This window comes from Pristiophorus japonicus, chromosome 6 (genome assembly GCF_044704955.1).
Source record: "Pristiophorus japonicus isolate sPriJap1 chromosome 6, sPriJap1.hap1, whole genome shotgun sequence".
In the NCBI taxonomy this organism is placed as follows: Eukaryota; Metazoa; Chordata; class Chondrichthyes; family Pristiophoridae; genus Pristiophorus; species Pristiophorus japonicus.
Window position 1 is genome coordinate 212,645,051 of NC_091982.1, and position 18,361 is coordinate 212,663,411.

The following is an 18,361-nucleotide window of genomic DNA, read 5'->3' on the forward strand; positions in this document are numbered from 1 at the left end:
CATCACAGCCCCAGGCCATCGTTGCAGGAGATGCTCAGGGCAGTGTCCTGGGCTCAATCATCTTCAGCTGCTTCATCAATGACCTTTCCTCCATCATTAGGTCAGAAGTGGGACATTCGCTGATGACTGCACAGTGTTCAGTGCCATTCGTAACTCCTCAGATAATGAAGCAGTCCATGCCCTCATGCAGCAAGACCTGGACATTCAGGCTTGGGCTGATAAGTGGCAAGTAACATTCACACCACATAAGTGCCAGGCAACGACTATCTGCAAAAAGCAAGAGTACAACAACCGGCCCATGAAATTCAATGCCATTACCATCACCGAATCCCCCACCATCAACATCCTGGGGGGGAGGTGTCACCATTGACCAGAAACTTAACTGGACCAGCCGTATAAATACTGTGGCAACAAGAGCAGATCAGAGGCTGGGTAATCTGTGGCGAGTATCCACCTCCTGACTCCCCAAAGGCTTTCCACCATCTACAAGGCACAAGTCAGGAGTGTGATGGAATACTCTCCACTTGCCTGGATGAGTGCTACTCCAACAACACTCAATAAGCTCAACACCATCCAGCCCACTTGATTGGCACCCCATTCACCACCTTAAATATTCATTCCCTCCACCACCGGTGCACCATGGCTGCAGTCTGTACCATCTACAAGATGCACTGCAGCAACTCACCAAGGCTTCTTTGGCAGCACCTCCACGACCTGCAACCTCTACAACCTAGAAGGACAAGGGCAGCAGGTGCATAAGAACCCCAGCACCTCCAAGTTCCTCTCCAAGTCACACACCATCCTGACTTGGAACTATATCGCTGTTCCTTCATCGTCGCTGGGACAAAATCCTGGAACTTCCTCCCTCGCAGCACTGTGGAAGTACCACTATTTTAAATGTTTATTTTTAATACCACCATTGAAAGAATAGATGGAGGAATTTCATGCTCCTGCAATAATGTACTTGTTAGTAACAAAATAACATTCGCAACACACAAGTGCCAGGCAATGACCATCTCCAACAAGCGGGAATCTAACCACCTCCCCTTGATATTCTATGACATTACTTTTGCCGAATCCCCCACCATCAACATCCTGGGGTTCACCATTGACCAGAAACTTAATTGGACCAGCCACATAATTACTGTGGCAAAAAGAGCGGGTCAGAGGCTGGGTATTCTGCAGCGAGTGTCTCACCTCCTGACTCCCCAAAGCCTTTCCATCATCTACAAGGCGCAAGTCAGGAGTGTGATGGAATATTTTCCACTTGCCTGGATGAGTTCAGCTCCAACAACAACAAGAAGCACAACACCATCCAGGACAAAGCAGCCCATTTGATTGGCACCCCATCCACCACCTTAAACATTCACTCCGTCCACCACTGGCGCACTGTGGCAACAGTGTGTATCATCTACAGGGTGCACTGCAGCAATTTGGCACGGCTTCTTCGGCAGCACCTCCCAAACCCACGACCTCTAGCACCTAGATGAACAAGGGCAGCAGGTGCTTGGGAGCACCATCACCTCCAAGTTCCCTTTCAAGTTACACACCGACTTGACTTGGAAATATATTGCCGTTCCTTCATCGTCGCTGGATCAAAATCCTGAAACTCCCTAACAGTACTGTGGGACTACCTTCACCACACGGACTGCAGTGGTTCAAGGCGGCGGCTCACCATGACCTTCTCAAGGGCAATTATGGATGGGCAATAAATGCTGGCCTTGCCAGTGACACCCACATCCCAGAAACGAATTTAAAAAAAAACAGGATTTGTTCTTTATTGAAGATTATACAGTGGTAATATTTGAGGCTTAAGATGAACCATCTTTAACTGTTTTTATCCTGCAGCCAGGTCCTGAGAAAGTGAGGCAGCTGTACTACTCTCCTGCATGTAATTGTGCAAAGTATTGACTTCATAGTAGTGTCTTCATAGTACAGTATAGTCTTCCTGTAAACCAGCTGCACCATGGACCTCGCTATTCCAGAGCTGCGATATATTGGCTAATGTGCATGCACGAAATACTGGCGCCATGAAGTTGCCTAATGAGGTCACTGTGGAAAACAGTTACACACGTGATAAACTTACATCATTTCGTTGCTATCAAAAATACTGCTAGTCCCAAAAAGACTCAGTATAAAATAGATCTTCTGGTTAATTAATCTTAAAAAATCTGGCATGCTCTGGCATTGCAGGTATTTATCAATCAATAATCAATTAGGTCAGATTTTTACATTTGAGAACACAGGAATCATTGATTAGATATTTGTCTTCATTTTGCAAAAGGCCATGAGAATGTTATGTTCGACAGGGCTCAGAGAAGTTTGAGTAACCAGTATAATTTTTGGCAGGCTATTAACATTAGCTACAAGCAGTAAAATGGAAGGCAAGAACTCCTTGGCATTTGGGAAAATGCAGCGAGAACACCAGGAACTGTCTGATATTAATTTCTGTAAACTATAATCTACAAAATGTTTATCATGGATGACTTAAACTGGAACAAACTTTGTCCAGACCATTTTTGTTACATTTTTTTTTTCTTTTGCTTCCATAAAACAATCAACAATCTGTTCTGTGGTAATCAACAGGGAACTACTCACACTCCAACAATGCCAGAGTTTCTAAGTTGCTCTGGTAGTAAACAATGTTGGCAAGTTAGCAGTTTCCATTTAAAAATTCATGTAGTTGAGACAATGTCATAGCTTAACATGAAAAGCCACTGCCTAGTACAGTAGGTACTAGATACGGTTTGCGATAACTATCAGTGAAATAACCTGACACTCACTTTCTGGGCTCATCCATGATAAATGATCACTTCTACGTGGTATTTGAGTGATCAGCACACATGAAACTACACCCCATCAAAAGACAGCAACTGAGAGAGAGGAGGGATGCAATCTTTGTAAACAGTACATTTCAATCAATGTAGTTGAGTTATGCTTTGCACTTCTGTGCACGGGTGCAGTCTTCATGTCACTTTCTTGCTGACCTGCTGCTTTATTAAAATAAATCACTTTTCTCTGATAAGACCATGTCCAACACTCCATGCAAACCAGGTAAAGAATGGGAGAAAGGAATGGCAAGTGGCTAAAGAGGAAAACAACTGAAAACATGGATCTCTCACATCACGGCTGATTTGGAGATAAGATTAGGATACAATCTGGAAATTCTCATTATAAATTCAACCATACAAGAATTACTCCTAAATAAGTTTTCCCCATTTCCTTCACAATATTGCTGTGCATCTGGCTCAGATAAAGTTTATATCTGAAGAGAAGCCCCAATGTGACCAATCAAATGCAGAATTCCAAATCAAAAGCACAGTGCTCCAGTGCATGACCACTGGTATATCCATGTGCTAACAGGTTCCAAGTAGAAAACGTGAGCTCCAACCCAACAATGTAATTTCTGATCCTCTTAACGAGTTCACCTCCACTTATTTCAATTTATCTGGGGAGTAATTTAAATAATCATGTTGTAACATAATCAACTGCAAGATTCTTGATCAATATAGAGTGATTAAATGAAAGCTAATTCTTCTATCACTCACTGAGTTGGGACACAATACCCAATAATAAGATACAATCAGCTGATAAACAAAGTTAAACCTTCTATTGAATTTCAGGATTCAGATACATTAGTTGAGCGTTGGATACATGGGGTAAAATGTCCACTGAATCTATCAGATTACAGCCTTGTGATCACTGCACGCTCAATTTCTGACTAATTCTATACCTTTTCTGACATAAGAAATTAGCAAGTCTAACTTTTTTTTTGAAATTAGTTTTGCATTTCTAAACTAGCACAGAATGGGAATATCAGGTAGGCACACCAGTAAACTATGCCAGTTCCTTGAAATAATTGCTTAACTTCAAGAAATTTCACAAGCCTTTTAAAATGGTTCTCTTTATTCACTACACTGAAACATACATAACAAATGGTCAATGAAAGAAAATAAATTGCAGCTATCGTTATGCTTGTATGTGTAGTTAGTAGAGCTAATTGACATGGTCACAAAATAATATTCTTTCCTCTCAATACTGATAAATTAATGGGGAAAAGCACTTCAAAAGCATTTAGACTCTGACCATGAACATTGGCTCAAGTTCAAAAGTTAGAGCAAATCACCTTTTTTTGTTAAAAACAAGATTAACAGAATTAAGCCAGCATTTTATTCCAAAGTATATTAAAATCAAATGCAGCAAAGTTTGGTCCTGATTAAAGACAAAAGTACGTATTTTTGATGCAGACGTTTGAGACCATAATAAAGTCCATGAAACATTAGCATTTATTACTTGAATACATAATCATTAAGGTCGTGAGGGTGTTGTGATCCTGATGCAACTGAAACTGTATCTTCCACACAAGGGCTGAAAGTTTAGTTCATAATTGGCTGTGCTCAAACATGTACTCAACTGTATGCTTCGTTGTTTGTTTCCTACCATTACTGTATGGAATGCCAAAAACAAATCGTTTAGATCTTCCAGTTACTGCCGTTGAAATTCCTACAGAAGCTCGTCTTGCTCGACAAGCTGCAAGTGTGGCTGTCCATTATTTAAACTATCGTCATGGATCCCCAAACAGAGTTTATGGACTACATAAGCTGAAGAAAGTCTCTACTGAGGTAAGATTTTTTCTTAAATGGGAAGACAGTACAAGTAAAATAAATGTTATAAATATGCTTTCTGAACTTTCTTCGAATTGTAAGAGAGCTTTTTGGTGTCCTTAATATATGCTTTTGCATGCTATAAAAACTTTAATAGAAAATTAATGCAAATGTGCTGCTGCTGCCAAACTGAAAAACAAGTATTATTTCTATATTTTGTACAACATATTCCAATTACAAACTATGAAGGACATAATTAAAATGCAAAGCACATGAACAGGGACATGGCAAATGCCTTTGTTTATTGGAAAGTTGCTGAATTGGAACCTGTATGCAAGAAAGCTAGATACATTCATTTTAATAACACGGTAACTCAGGAGCAGACCATAGCTAATTTCCAATAAGCAATTATTAGCAAAAGAAGCTTATATTATGCTTGCTAGTTTTTATCAAGCGACTTTAGCTTGCGCATTTTGTAATTTATTGAACTCCTTCTTCTAATAAGTTTATGAAAAATAGGTGGTAGATTTGGAGCAGAATATTGCTTTCAAATTTCAACTAATTCCATTCTAAAACAATAGTATGTATAATCAGTTTAAACTAAGAGTTTCGCTGGTACCACTAACTGGAGAAAAGCCAAAACCTCTCTGTCCTGCAAAGGTCAGTGTGGGTTGGGCTGTTTAACAGTACAAAAACCATTTTGTATTCTAATCTATGGCACTTAGCAACTATGAACTCTCTCACATATTTTCAACCATAATCCTTAAACATTACTATTTAAAGTTCCATTTTATAAATCTAAATGATGAAACCAAAGGTTACAGTATATGTCCATTGTTCCAGCTCAAACATTGCACAAGTGTTCTTATGTTTTTCTTACCGTCATATAATAAGCAAATTAATACCCAATCATCCATGCTATCTACCGTGGTCAGGAAATATAGAATCTGCACTGTTTTCTTTGTAGTTCCAAATTTGTTTCACAACTGACAAAAATTATCAGGAGTAATTAGAATGCAATCTTACCAAAATATTCAGATACATTTATAAACCATAAAAAGGGTTCAGAAGCTTTTACTGGAACTCTGATGTGCTCAATCTTGAAATCTTTTTGGGGTATAATAAAATATACAACATTTCGGTTACAGTGAGTCAGAGATTATGGTGCAAGGTGGGAGGGGTTGGATGTGGAGATGTGAAAGCGAAAGAGGTGCTGCTCACCACTGAAAGAAGTTGTAAGAGATCTCCCAAAAACATTTGTTCTGTTTGATACGTAGAAACAAAACTCTGACCGGAAGCAGATAAATGAGTAAATTTGCATGCAAAATGAAGAGTGCAACTATTTACCCCTACCTTGCACCTGTTCGGTAGGTTTTTATAGTAAACAGCAAAAAACGTAACGCTCAGGAAAAGATTAAATTAATTTGCCTCTTTCCTTCTTTATCAAAAACTCTGCAATATGTGTTTTCAGATGCGCAATTCAAATTGGAATGATGGTACAGTCCTGCCAGAACTTGCCATTGAACATTGACTGAGTTTTCAAGCCGAAACATAAATAAAGCAGCAGCTATAACTATACAAACTATTAAGAAATGCCATTTCCTACTTGTTGGTTTTCTCTTCAGCTGTGATTGCTCCTTTTACTCGCTGACTGCATTTGTTATACAAAAAAAAAAATCAATTAGCCTTTCATCATCATCATAGGCAGTCTCTCGAAGCGAGGATGACTTGCTTCCACGCCAAAAAGGGATGAGTTTACAGAGGTGCAGGAGTAGGCCATTTGGCCCTTCGAGCCTGCACCACCATTCAATATGATCATGGCTGATCATTTTTGCAACTTTAGTACCCCATTCCTACTTTCTCTCCATATCCCTTGATCCCTTTAGCCGTAAGGGCCACATCTTTTGAATATATCTAACGAACTGGCCTCAACAACTTTCTGTGGTAGAGAATTCCACAGGTTCACAATTCTCTGAGTGAAGAAGTTTCTCTTCATTTCGGTCCTAAATGGCTTACCCCTTACCCTTAGACTGTGACCCCTGGTTCTGAACTTCCCCAACATCAGGAACATTCTTCCTGCATCTAACCTGTCCAATCCAGTCAGAATTTTATATGTTTCTATGAGATCCCCTCTCATTCTTCTAAATTCCATAGAATACAAGCCTATTCGATACAGTCTTTCATGTCAGTCCTGCCATCCCGGGAATCAGTCTGGTGAACCTTCGCTACACTCCCTCAATAGAAAGAATGTCCTTCCTCAGATTAGGAGACAATATTCAAGGTGCGGCCTCACCAAGGCCCTGTACAACTGCAGTAAGACCTCCCTGCTCCTATACTCAAATCCTCTTGCTATGAAGGCCAACATGCCATTTGCCGCCTTCAACGCCTGCTGTACCTGCATGCCAACTTTCAATGACTGATGTACCATAATACCCAGGTCTCGTTGCACCTCCCCTTTTTCTAATCTGTCACCATTCAGATAATATTCTGCCTTCCTGCTTTTGCCATCAAAGTGGACAACCTCACATTTATCTACATTATACTGCATCTGCCCACTCACCCAACCTGTCCAAGTCACCCTGCAGCCTCTTAGCATCCTCCTCACAGCTCACACTGCCACCCAGCTTAGTATCATTTGCAAACTTGGAGATATTACATTCAATTCCTTCGTCTAAATCATTAATGTATATTGTAAATAGCTGGGGTCCCAGCACTGAACCTTGCGGTATCCCACTAGTCACTGCCTGCCATTCTGAAAAGGACCCATTTATTCCTACTCTTTGCTTCCTGTCTGCCAACCAGTTCTCTATCCACATCAATACATTACCCCCAATACCATGTGCTTTAATTTCGAACACTAATCTCTTGTGTGGGACCTTGTCAAAAGCCTTTTGAAAGCCCAAATACACCACATCCACTGGTTCTCCCTTGTCCACTCTGCTAGTTATATCCTCAAAAAATTCTAGAAGATTTGTCAAGCATGATTTCCCTTTCATAAATCCATGCTGACTTGGACCCGATCCGGTCACCGCTTTCCAAATGCGCTATTACATCTTTAATAATTAATTCCAACATTTTCCCCACTACCAATGAAGGACCTAATACCCCAGATCCCGAACTACATCGCGAAGGTTGGAAGATGCCTCTGCTTGGATTTTTTTAACGTGTGGTGGCCGTTGCACACCAGCCACCACACGGGCTTGACAGAGCTAGGCCTTGGTCCAGTGGCAAGGATTACCCAAGACTAACTGGAGACCAGCTCTGCTGCACAGACCGAGCGCACACACATATCGCAGTGTGGACTGGCCCATGCTGCCCTGGGCCCGCGCCTCTTCTGGGCCCCAGATTCGCGCCTCTCCTGGGCCCCGGTCACTTCCCTCTAAGGACTCTTGCCGCTCCTTCGCCCCTCCTGCTATGCCTGCCCGCACTGCAATCAGCGATTTGGCTTCGTAGTCGTCGCCCCTCCTGCAGCAGCATGTGCTGCTCCCTTCAGTGGTATGCCGCCACATGCTGTTCCTTCCAATAGCCCCGGCCTGCTGATGGTCTTACAGGCCAGGACCGCGCAGATTTCCGGGCCAGGCCGCTGCATGCTGCTCCCTCCAATGGCTCCGACCAGCTGATGGTCCTTTACTGCTTCTACATATGCTTTTCCTCTGAGTTTTCATCGAGTGAGTTTCCATTGAAAAAGAGTAGTGCAGGAGGGGCAGAGTTTACAAAGAACAAGTCCAGGCATACATTGTGAATAGCCAGCCTTGCCATCAATTAGATGCTGGTGGGTCACTATTGGCTGTTGCCCAATTTAGTATCTTTAGCTGATACTTTCGGTAGCCTGCTTGAATTAGTGGCTCGGGCTTCGCAAACATTCTTGGAGCCATTTCTAATACGGAAAATTATATTGCTTAGGCATGTTTGGTCATTTTCCTTTAAATATTATAATTGAGTGCCTGTGCTATGTTACAGGCCTCATTTGCAGTAGCAAACACTCAGTTTAGCAGAGAATCGCAAAATGCAATAAAAAGGTTTTTCAAAAAACTTTGAACTATTTGATTCGTTCATTTTAAATTCATAGTTGTTGCTGACTGTCTATTATTAGTTTGTTATGTTGAACTTTATCATTGATTTTCATTCTTGCTTGCTCCCCGATTTCAAATAAAAATGGTAAATTTGCATGCACTTCCTGCCCATCATGCTTGTTGCCTCCCATTCGTTTGAGTGACTACTGTTGAAAATAAGGTTTGAAGCCTAAACGATTCCATATTTCACAATAATGATTAAGCTTGATTATATACTTTTTCTGCCAGAGTACTTTAATTTTTTTGCCCCAAAGCCTCAGATTCACTGAAATGTCCAACCTTTTAGATGATAACTCTCTTCAGCCAAGAGGAAGAGTAACAACTATATCTGTACATGCAATCAGCATACAACACATTGTATTACAGGAAAGAAAAAACTAGATTGGTTTGGCAACATCATCACTGACCTCATGGATTGGAATGACATTTGAAAACATTGGTTTTATGTATTCTTTCTAATATTCAATTGAAGCTCCTGGAGAAAGTTTTGTTTTTAACCATCATTTTTTGTTTCTATTACTGGGTACCAATATAACAGGATCCATACACACAAATCCTAATTTCTGCAGAAATTGCAAGGCACACAAAAATGTTGTGACTAATGCATACTGAATTGTGTACATTACTATTAATATCAAGATTGACTTAACATTAACCCACACCAACAAAATATTTCTCTCTCCAGGTGATTTCAAATATCGGACACAAGTACCATCTTGAATTTGAAGTGAAAAATGAAGAAAGTTCTTCAAATGTAAGTAGAATAGTGACAACAGGCCTTACAAGCAACAAACTTCACAACTATATTCTTTCGCATCTTTAGCTTTTATAATGGGTTTTTGACAACAGAGAATTAAGTGACAGTTACTGTATCTTTCATTGCCATTTAAACATAAGTAGCTGAATTAAAATGACCAGTTACCCTTGCCTTGAATGAATAATCAGGATGCAAGTGCTACAAATAATATTCAAAGAACTAAACTCAAAATTACAATAACTTTTGCTCACCACAGGATACTGGCATCTGTACAGCGAATGTACTCTTCCACAACAAGAAAAAAAATGCACACACAACTCTAAAGTGCCATCTGAAAGACCTTAAAGACAGCTTTAAGAAAGATAATACATTTTACCTCAATTTGAAAAAACAGAAGAACCCCGTTGTTGGCTACAATATTCCTGGTATGAATGTCACTCAACAGCTTAATTACAGTTATCAAGTTGATTTTTAGAATTACAAAATATTCAAGAAAATAATACTCAACATGATTTCCAAAATCTTTTTTCAAAAGCTGCCTTTTTTTCCTCCCCACATAACAGATAATTTTGGATTTGTAGACCCTAAAATGATGTTAATCTGGCACCTGGCAAAAGTTAGTGCCAGCTACATCATGTGGGAAAAGTCCACTGAAGTCATGAAGTATGACCTGGCTCGAATACAGAAATTTAATCAATGGGTAAGAAATCAAAATAAATTCTTCTCATCACTGAATATATCTGTATTGTGGCATTTTCATTAAATGTTTTAATAACTAAACAATTCTTTTCCAGATAAAGGCAGGTAAATTTCTTCACTTTACCTACATAGTTCTTCTCCACGAGTTGCCAACCCAGGTAAATTAATCAAAAATAAACTGATTATCTCTACAGTTTCTACTCAAATCTCTTTCACTATGATCTTTGCCAGCACATTAATTACATGCAAGTAATGCTACTTTCTCTGCCCTGAACAGGAAATAATCACTTGCCATATGCGGGTGATGTGGCACCCCAAACAATCACTGCCGGTTAAATATTTTTGCTTGCCTTCTTCATGGGAAAGTTTTTCTAAAGAGTCAGGGTCTGGAAGAGTTGAAGGATCAGGCTTTGGAAGAATTGAAGGATCAGGGTTTGGAAGACTCGATGGATCAGGATTTGGAAGATTCGAAGGATCAGGATTTGGAAGATTCGAAGAATCAGGATTTGGAAGATTCGAAGGATCAGGATTTGGAAGAGTTGAAGAGTCGGCTATGGAAAGTTTTTCCAAGAACTGAGTGCTAACCACTCATGTAGGACTATTCAAATTTACTCAGTGTATATTTCCCAATGTACTTGTAGCACATAAAACAAGACTTTGTGAGAAAAAGGATATTACTAGCATTGTATCTGTATTAATTTAACTAAAGCATGCAGCTCACAATGGATGCAACACTGCTGCTTCAAATGTTGTCTTAAAATTTTCAAATTATATTTTCCACTACCGCCATAAAATCATATTTAAATGGTACAAGAGACTGAAGCCGTACTCAAGCCAGTGAACTACCTTAATGTCAGATTAATAAAATAACTGATAATCTCAACAATTTGCTCCAATGAAAGTTGCACTGCTATCTATTAATAAAGAATTCTCACTGAAAAACACAATTTTTGAGAATGCATTTATAAAACTGCACAAACTGGAAGGTTGGATTATCTATTTGCAGTATGATCATCATTTTTTGTAGTTGAGGCTGAATTATTTTCAGTGAATTAAGACATCCAAAATAAGTGTACAGCTTTGAAGACTTTTCTCCTGACAATAGCCTCATCATTTCTCCCACCCCATGCTGCGTGCAAGGCCTCAATTTTTGTTTCCTTAATTTATTAGAAGTAGCAATAGAGCAGACCAGCATAATAAAATAAAATTATTTCCAAGCACTCCAGTGAGTGTATGTGTCCCAGAGATAGACAGAGGCAGAGAAGGAGGACAATCGTCCTCAGGTATGCATCGCTAAATTAGAATAAATAGCATCAGGATAACATAATGGCCCAGAATTTCCGATGAGAATAACAATGAGGCGATCAGTACTCACCGTTATAATGGAGGAAATCTGACAGCAACTTCTGGAGTACGCACCTGTGCAGTTAAACGTGGAAATCCAGAAATTGCTGTCAGAGATACCCTGCTCCTCCACAGGGAGTGCTGTTGCAGTCCTCATCAATAGACTTGGCACCAAAATGATTTATGGCATGAACTTGCTGTGCATGCTCACTAATTCTGCACTAAAAATGGCTGAAAAAGTTAGGGCTGCTGCATTCAGGAGCGCGTTTTTAATGATGTGATGAGCAATAATTACGGCTGAACAACCTCTCTGGCCCTGAAAAATTAATTTCATAAGTGTGAAGTCTCACTCCCTCAGAAGAAAATTAGTGTTGGAGATTTTTTTTAAATGTAAATTTTTTTGTAACTTTTTCTATCTGTCTCTTATCTCTCTCCCGTAATCCCATCTGTATTTCTCAATCTTTATTCCGTTTTCTATACATCATTTAAATCCAATTTATATTTCCTGCTTTGGACTGTGTGTCTCTCAATGAGGATTTGTCAAGCTGATTGCTTTAACAACCGCGCTGTTACTTGACCTGCTCTCACACACCACAGATCCCCTGTAGAGTGTACCATGCTGGAAAAAAACACCAGATTGGAGGAAATCTCCGCTGACTAGCCCACAAAAATTCTGTTGGCAGCTGTCAGTGAGTAAACGTTAACAGTTCTGAGTTTGGAGCTGGCCCAATGTGGTTGCTAACTTCTGACTACCACCTACTCAGATTCCTTTGTGTTATCTGAATTTGGAAAAATACCTCTTGGCCTTGCACACATGTTTGGTGCCAAACAGGGATGTAAATTCTCATCTCGTATACTGTAAATGATTGCAGAGTTGTTTTGCCTCCTATATCCTGCACAAAAGTCCATTCCCTGCCTTGATCGTTGTTTTAAATAACTTTTTTTTTTAACAGCGGTCCTAAATTTTACTTTCCCCAGTTTGACCTCTTGTCCCACTGTCATGGTTTAACTTTGGTTTTTCGATACTATTTAGTTCCTTTTCAACTGCCTACTTTTAAGACTGCATTACCTAAGTTTCTCAAGTCTTTCCTCAAAACTCAGTCCTCATCAGCTTCACTGCTCTTCTCTCCACCATCTCCTGGAGTTGAATATCTCCATTGCATCTCAATGACCAAAACTCGACCTAGTACTCAAGATGTAGTCTGATGAGAGCACTGCACAATTTTAGCAGCTCATCTTCTGAGTTGTATTCTAATAATTTGGCTATAAAATTCAGCATTAGAACATCAGAATTAGGTGTAGGACTGGGCCATACGGTCCTTAAAGCCTCCTCCGCCATTCAATAAGATTATGGCTGATCTTCGACCTCAACTCCCACTTTCCTATATCCCTTGATTCCCCTAGAGTCCAAAAATCTATCTTTCTCAGCCTTGAATATACTCAACGAAAAATAAAGGAATTGGATTTATATAGCGCCTTTCACGACCACCGGACGTCTCAAAGCATTGTACATCCAATGAAGTACTTTTGGAGTGTAGTCACTTTTGTAATGTAGGAACCTCGGCAGCCAATTTGCACACAAGCAAGCTCCCACAAACAGCAATGCGATAATGATCAGATAATCTGTTCTTGTTATGTTGATTGAGGGATAAATATTGGCCAGGACACCGGGGATATCTCCCTTGCTCTTCTTCGAAATAGTACCATAGGATCTTTTACGTCCACGAGAGAGGAGACAGGGCCTCGGTTTAACGTCTCATCCGACAGTGCAGCACTCCCTCCGGCAGTGCACTGAAGTGTCAGCCTAGATTTTTGTGCTCAAGTTACTCAGCATCCAAAGGCCTTTGGGGTAGAGAATTCCAAAGATTCACTACCCTCGGAGTGAATAAATTCCTCCTCATCTCAGTCTTAAATGGCCGACCTCTTATCCTAAAACTATGCCCCTTAGTTCTAGACTCTCCAGCCAAGGGAAACAACCACTCAGCATCTACCGGCAACCCCCCCTCAGTATTGTATGTTTCAATGAGATCACCCCTCATTCTTCTAAACTCCAGAGAGTGTAGGTCCAATCTTCTCAAAGGACAACCCCCCCTCATCCCAGGGATCAATCTAGTGAACCTTCGTTGCACTGCCTCGAAGGCAAGTATGTCCTTCCTCAGATCAGGAGACCAAAACTGAGCACAGTACTCCAGGTGTGGGCTCACCAAAGTCTTGTGTAATTGTAGTAAAACTTCTTTACTCTTGTACTCCAATCCCCCTGCAATAAAGGTTAACATGCCTTTTGCCTTCCTAATTGCTTGCTGTACCTGCATGCTAATGTTTGTCTTTCCTGTACGAAGACACCTACATCTCTCTGAACAGCATTTAACAGTCTATTGGCTCTGTTGATTGCTGCCCCACATTAACCAGATATTAGAAATGCAAAATCTACCAGCATTCCTAAATCTACTTCAACTTCATCCTTGGCTACTTTAGCATTATTCATGAAGTATGTGCACAATGTATTACTATCTTCATTCAGCACATCCTCACGCAGTGTGGCTAGAACTTATTAGCCGCATCAAACCTGCATCCTTCTATCTATGGCATTGGCTGGGATTTTCAGTTAGTGGCAAAGTGACAGTGCTTGCTGCTGACCTCGAAGAAAGCTGCCCAAAGATTTAGCGATCTCTGGCGTGAATTTCACTTTTCCCAATATTAATTTCATTCTGGCGCCATCTATAGGGGATCTCTGGCATCCAGCAAGTGATGTAATCAAGCAGGCCAAGCAGCCAATCACATTAAAGAACTCTCAGATAGCAAACGAGGAAGTAAAAAGCAAGGATTATCCTTCACTTTTTAATCATTTTACAGAGTGCGAAATAAAGATTGGGAGGTACACATGGGATTAAGGTAGAAGTTGAGATATCAAATAAACTTTAAAAAAAACTTTTTTTAATGAAATTTTTAACGTAAAAAAATTTGACATTCCACAAATATAAATTTAATTTTTTAGGGCCAGCAGTAATTATGACTTAGTAAGCCATTAAAAACCGAGTTACACCTCAGTCAACAAGGCTTAACTTTTTCAGGGTTTTTATAGCACGATTAGAGCGTAAAAAGTGGAAGTTCATGTCAATTCAAATTATTTCGAAGATTTTTATCTGCGAGGACTTCAGCAACGCACCTTGTGGTGGAGTGGGGAATCACTGACAGCAACTTCTAGATTTCCGCATTTAACTGTGCATGTGCAGGCGTCAGAAGTTGTTGTCAGTTTCACATGGTAATGAACGCTGACAGTTTCTCCGTCATGACAACCGCAAAATCCGAGACATTGTGTGTTGGTGCTGGAAAGCACAGTGCCACTGCACTGCCATTAACTGAAGCTTTTTGCAAAGTAAAGGTTTCACTGGTATGTTTAACCTATTAAGATCCATTTTTCCTCCTACTAAACAAATCATGATTTTTCAAAACCAACTTGTTAATGTGGTGCTACTCGAATCAAATTCCAAAAAAGCTCTTTATAAACTAGAGGGCTAAAATAAAAAAAGGGGTGGAAGTTTTTCTACAACTATACAAAGCCCTGGTTAGACCACCTCTGGAATACTATGTACAATTCTGGGCACCACACCTTAGGAAGGGTATATTGGCCTTGGAAGGAGTGTGGTAGATTGATCAGATGTTATCAGGGCTCCAAGGGTTAGATTAGGTGGAGAGGTTACACAAACAAAGACTGTATTCACTGGAATAGAGAAGGTTAAGGGGTCATTTGATTGAGGGTTTTAGAATTTTGAAAGGAATTGGTAGGGAAGGAATGAGAAAAACATTTTCTACTGATGGTGAAAGTCTAGGACAAGGACATAAACTTAAGATCAGAGCCAGGTCATTCAGGAGAAAAGTTTGGAAACACTTATCCACGCAAAGATGAAAAATATTGGAAAACAAACACGTACCCAAAATCAAAAGAAGGAAATGTGGCAAGAAAAAGCCAAGGTGGCTGACTGGTTATGTACAAAGACAAATAAGATGTAAACAGAAATGTTGCTATAAATTAAAAACATTTAATTCTCAAAAACAGGGTTGAATACAAGGAACAACAAAAGAAAGCGAAGGCTGCTATTAGATCAGCAAAAAGACTAATGAAAAAAAGGATTGTAGACAACTGTGGCAATAATGGGAAGAGCTTTTTTTAGTTAAGTGAAGAGCCAGAGAATTATCAAAGGCTGTATTGGGCCACTGAAGTGTGTTCAATGACAGTGAGTTCTTTGTAACCTAGGTATAGCAGAAATATTAAATGGCTACTTTGCATCAGTCTTCACCCTTGAAGATGATGCTCAAATATTAAAATTTAATAATGCTAGTTGTGTTAGTAACATTAACATAGATAAACATATTGTTTTGGAAATAATTAAAATCTTTAAAATAGATAGAGCAGCCAGGCCAGATGGTATCTACCCAAGGATCCTCCGGGAGATGGGACGTGTGCTGTGCGAGCCCCTGGCCTGTATTTTTAATCGCTCACTGCACTCTGGAATGGTTCCAACAGATTGGAAGGAGGCTAATGTAGTCTTCATTTTTAAAACAGGTGACAAGATAGACCCAGGTAACTGCAGACTCATCAGTAATAGGTAAGATGCTAGAAGGAATCATAAGGGATGCAATATATGAATACTTAAGATAGGGAAGAACATATTAGGGATACCCAACATGGCTTCATAAAAAAGTCATGTCTCACAAATCAAACTGCATTTTTTTGAAAAAGTTACAAGGTTGGTGGACGAGGGAAGCCCAGTAGTCATTATCTACTCAGATTTCCAAAAAGCTTTTGACAAGGTATCGCATAAGAGGCCTCTCTATAAGATTGGAGCTTCTGATATTAGTGGAAATATATTGAGTTGGATTCAAACTGGCTGGCAGGCAAAGAGTAGTTATAGATGAATTTGCATCGGTTTGGAGACTGGTCACCAGTGCTGTCCCGCAGGGATCAGTATTGGGACCGTTGCTTTTTACTATTTTTTATTAATGATCTGGATTTTGGGGTTGGGAGGCACAATTTGCAAATTTGCAGATGATACCAAGATCTGTGTGAGTGTTAGAACTGTAGAAGATGCTAGTCTGCTGCAGGCAGAACCTAATGTGTTTGGAGATTGGGCTCAAGACTGGAAAATTATGAATAACTTAGAAAAGTGCAGTGAGCAGGGCAAATTCATTCATACACCCTCCAGGGAAAGGCATTAAAGATGGTGGAGATAGAGAGATTTGGGCATTCTAGTGCATACATCCTTAAAAGGTGCACGAGCAATGCCATGCAACGATAGCGAGAGCAAATAGGGTGTTGGGCTGTATCCATAGGACAATTGAGTACAAGACGAGGCAAACTGTTTTGTCCTTGTACAAGACCGTAGTCAGGTCGCACTTGGTCTCCACACATGGTGGGTGATACTGAGGCTCTGGAAAGGGTGCAGAAGAGGGCCACTAGACTAATTCCAAGTCTTAAGCAGCTTTGTTATCAAGATAGGCTAAGGAGTTGGGACTCTATACCTTAGAACAGCGTGGACTTAGGGGAGGTATCTGATTGAAGTTTATAAGATAATGAAGGGAATAGACGGTGTTCCAGCTGAGTTTATTTCAATTAAATAGGTTAGGCAGGACCAGGGGTCACAAATTTAAATTGTATAGAGCTAGATCTAGGTTAGACATCAGGAGGTGGTTCTTTTCCCAGAGAATAGTGGACCCCTGGAACAAGCTGCCATTTCATGTGGTGGATGCAGACTCGCTGAATTCCTTCAAGCGAAAGCTGGATTTGTTTCTGCCTGCGGCAGAGATCACCTTTTACAGAAGGTAGGTACTGCAGGGAATTTATTAGCTAGAGTGATCCCCTGGACTAGTTTTGATCACCTAAGTAGGTTGGAGAGGAATTTCCCAGAGTCACCCCACCCCCCGCCCAAATTGGCCTGGATTTTGAGTGTTTTTTGTCTCTCCCAGGAGATCACATGGTTTCGGGTGGGGTGGAGTGGATATGTTGTGATATACAAGGTGTCGCAATTATGTGGGATAGGCTTGATGGACCAGATGGTCTTTACCTGTCCGTCACTGTTTGTAAGGGTGGCAGAAGTGTGGCGAGCTCTCCTAAAAAAGCAATAGATGCTAGCTAAATTAATAATTTCAAATCAGAGATTTTCTGCTTGCATGGGTATTAAGGGATATAGGTGGATGGAGTTATGATATCATCAGCAATGACTCATTGAATGGCAGAGTGGGTTCTCAGGGCTGAATGGTTTACACTCCTGTTCCTGCTTCCTAACTGTTAAGTGCCACATGAAGGTTAGGGAAGATTTGGTTAATAAAATGTAAAATTTCTCTCAATAAAAAGGACTTCACGTAAAAATGTTAAGCACTAAATGTGAACTCAAGCAAAATGTGGAAATCAAATCGCGATCTTCAGTTATTACAAAAATGTAATACAGGTACAACGTCTCAAATGCAGCTGTCCAAAAACCTGACATTTTTGAGAAAATCTCATTTGATAATCAGTAAAATAAAATCCGGAATTATTGATGACTGATGTACCATGACACCCAGGTCTCGTTGCACCTCCCCTTTTTCTAATCTGTCACCATTCAGATAATAGTCTGTCTCTCTGTTTTTACAACAAAAGTGGACAACCTCACATTTATCCACATTATACTTCATCTGCCATGCATTTGCCCACTCACCTAACCTATCCAAGTCACTCTGCAGCCTCATAGCATCCTCCTCGCAGCTCACACTGCCACCCAACTTAGTGTCATCCGCAAATTTGGAGATACTACATTTAATCCCCTCGTCTCAATCATTAATGTACAATGTAAACAGCTGGGGCCCCAGCACAGAACCTTGCGGTACCCCACTAGTCACTGCCTGCC

General features: G+C 40.3%; 2 protein-coding genes across 4 annotated transcripts in view; one reads left to right on the plus strand and one right to left on the minus strand.

Annotated features, from left to right (window-relative positions):
- Positions 1-18,361, minus strand: part of gfm1 (G elongation factor, mitochondrial 1) — a 101,211-nt gene that overhangs the window by 18,113 nt on the left and 64,737 nt on the right. The window lies entirely within an intron of this gene.
- lxn (latexin) lies at positions 4,404-10,710 on the plus strand. The gene is made up of 6 exons (XM_070882519.1): positions 4,404-4,622; positions 9,363-9,431; positions 9,691-9,859; positions 9,998-10,134; positions 10,229-10,291; positions 10,411-10,710. Exons 1-6 carry the CDS (start codon positions 4,404-4,406, stop codon positions 10,708-10,710), a joined length of 957 nt encoding a protein of 318 aa, XP_070738620.1.

Excerpts from the sequence above, each read along its gene's own strand:
- lxn (XM_070882519.1), top strand. The coding sequence starts at position 4,404 with ATGTACTCAACTGTATGCTTCGTTGTTTGTTTCCTACCATTACTGTAT. Across the intron at positions 9,432-9,690 it reads ATGAAGAAAGTTCTTCAAAT|GATACTGGCATCTGTACAGC; the intron begins GTAAGTAGAATA and ends TGCTCACCACAG. Across the intron at positions 9,860-9,997 it reads TGTTGGCTACAATATTCCTG|ATAATTTTGGATTTGTAGAC; the intron begins GTATGAATGTCA and ends CCCACATAACAG.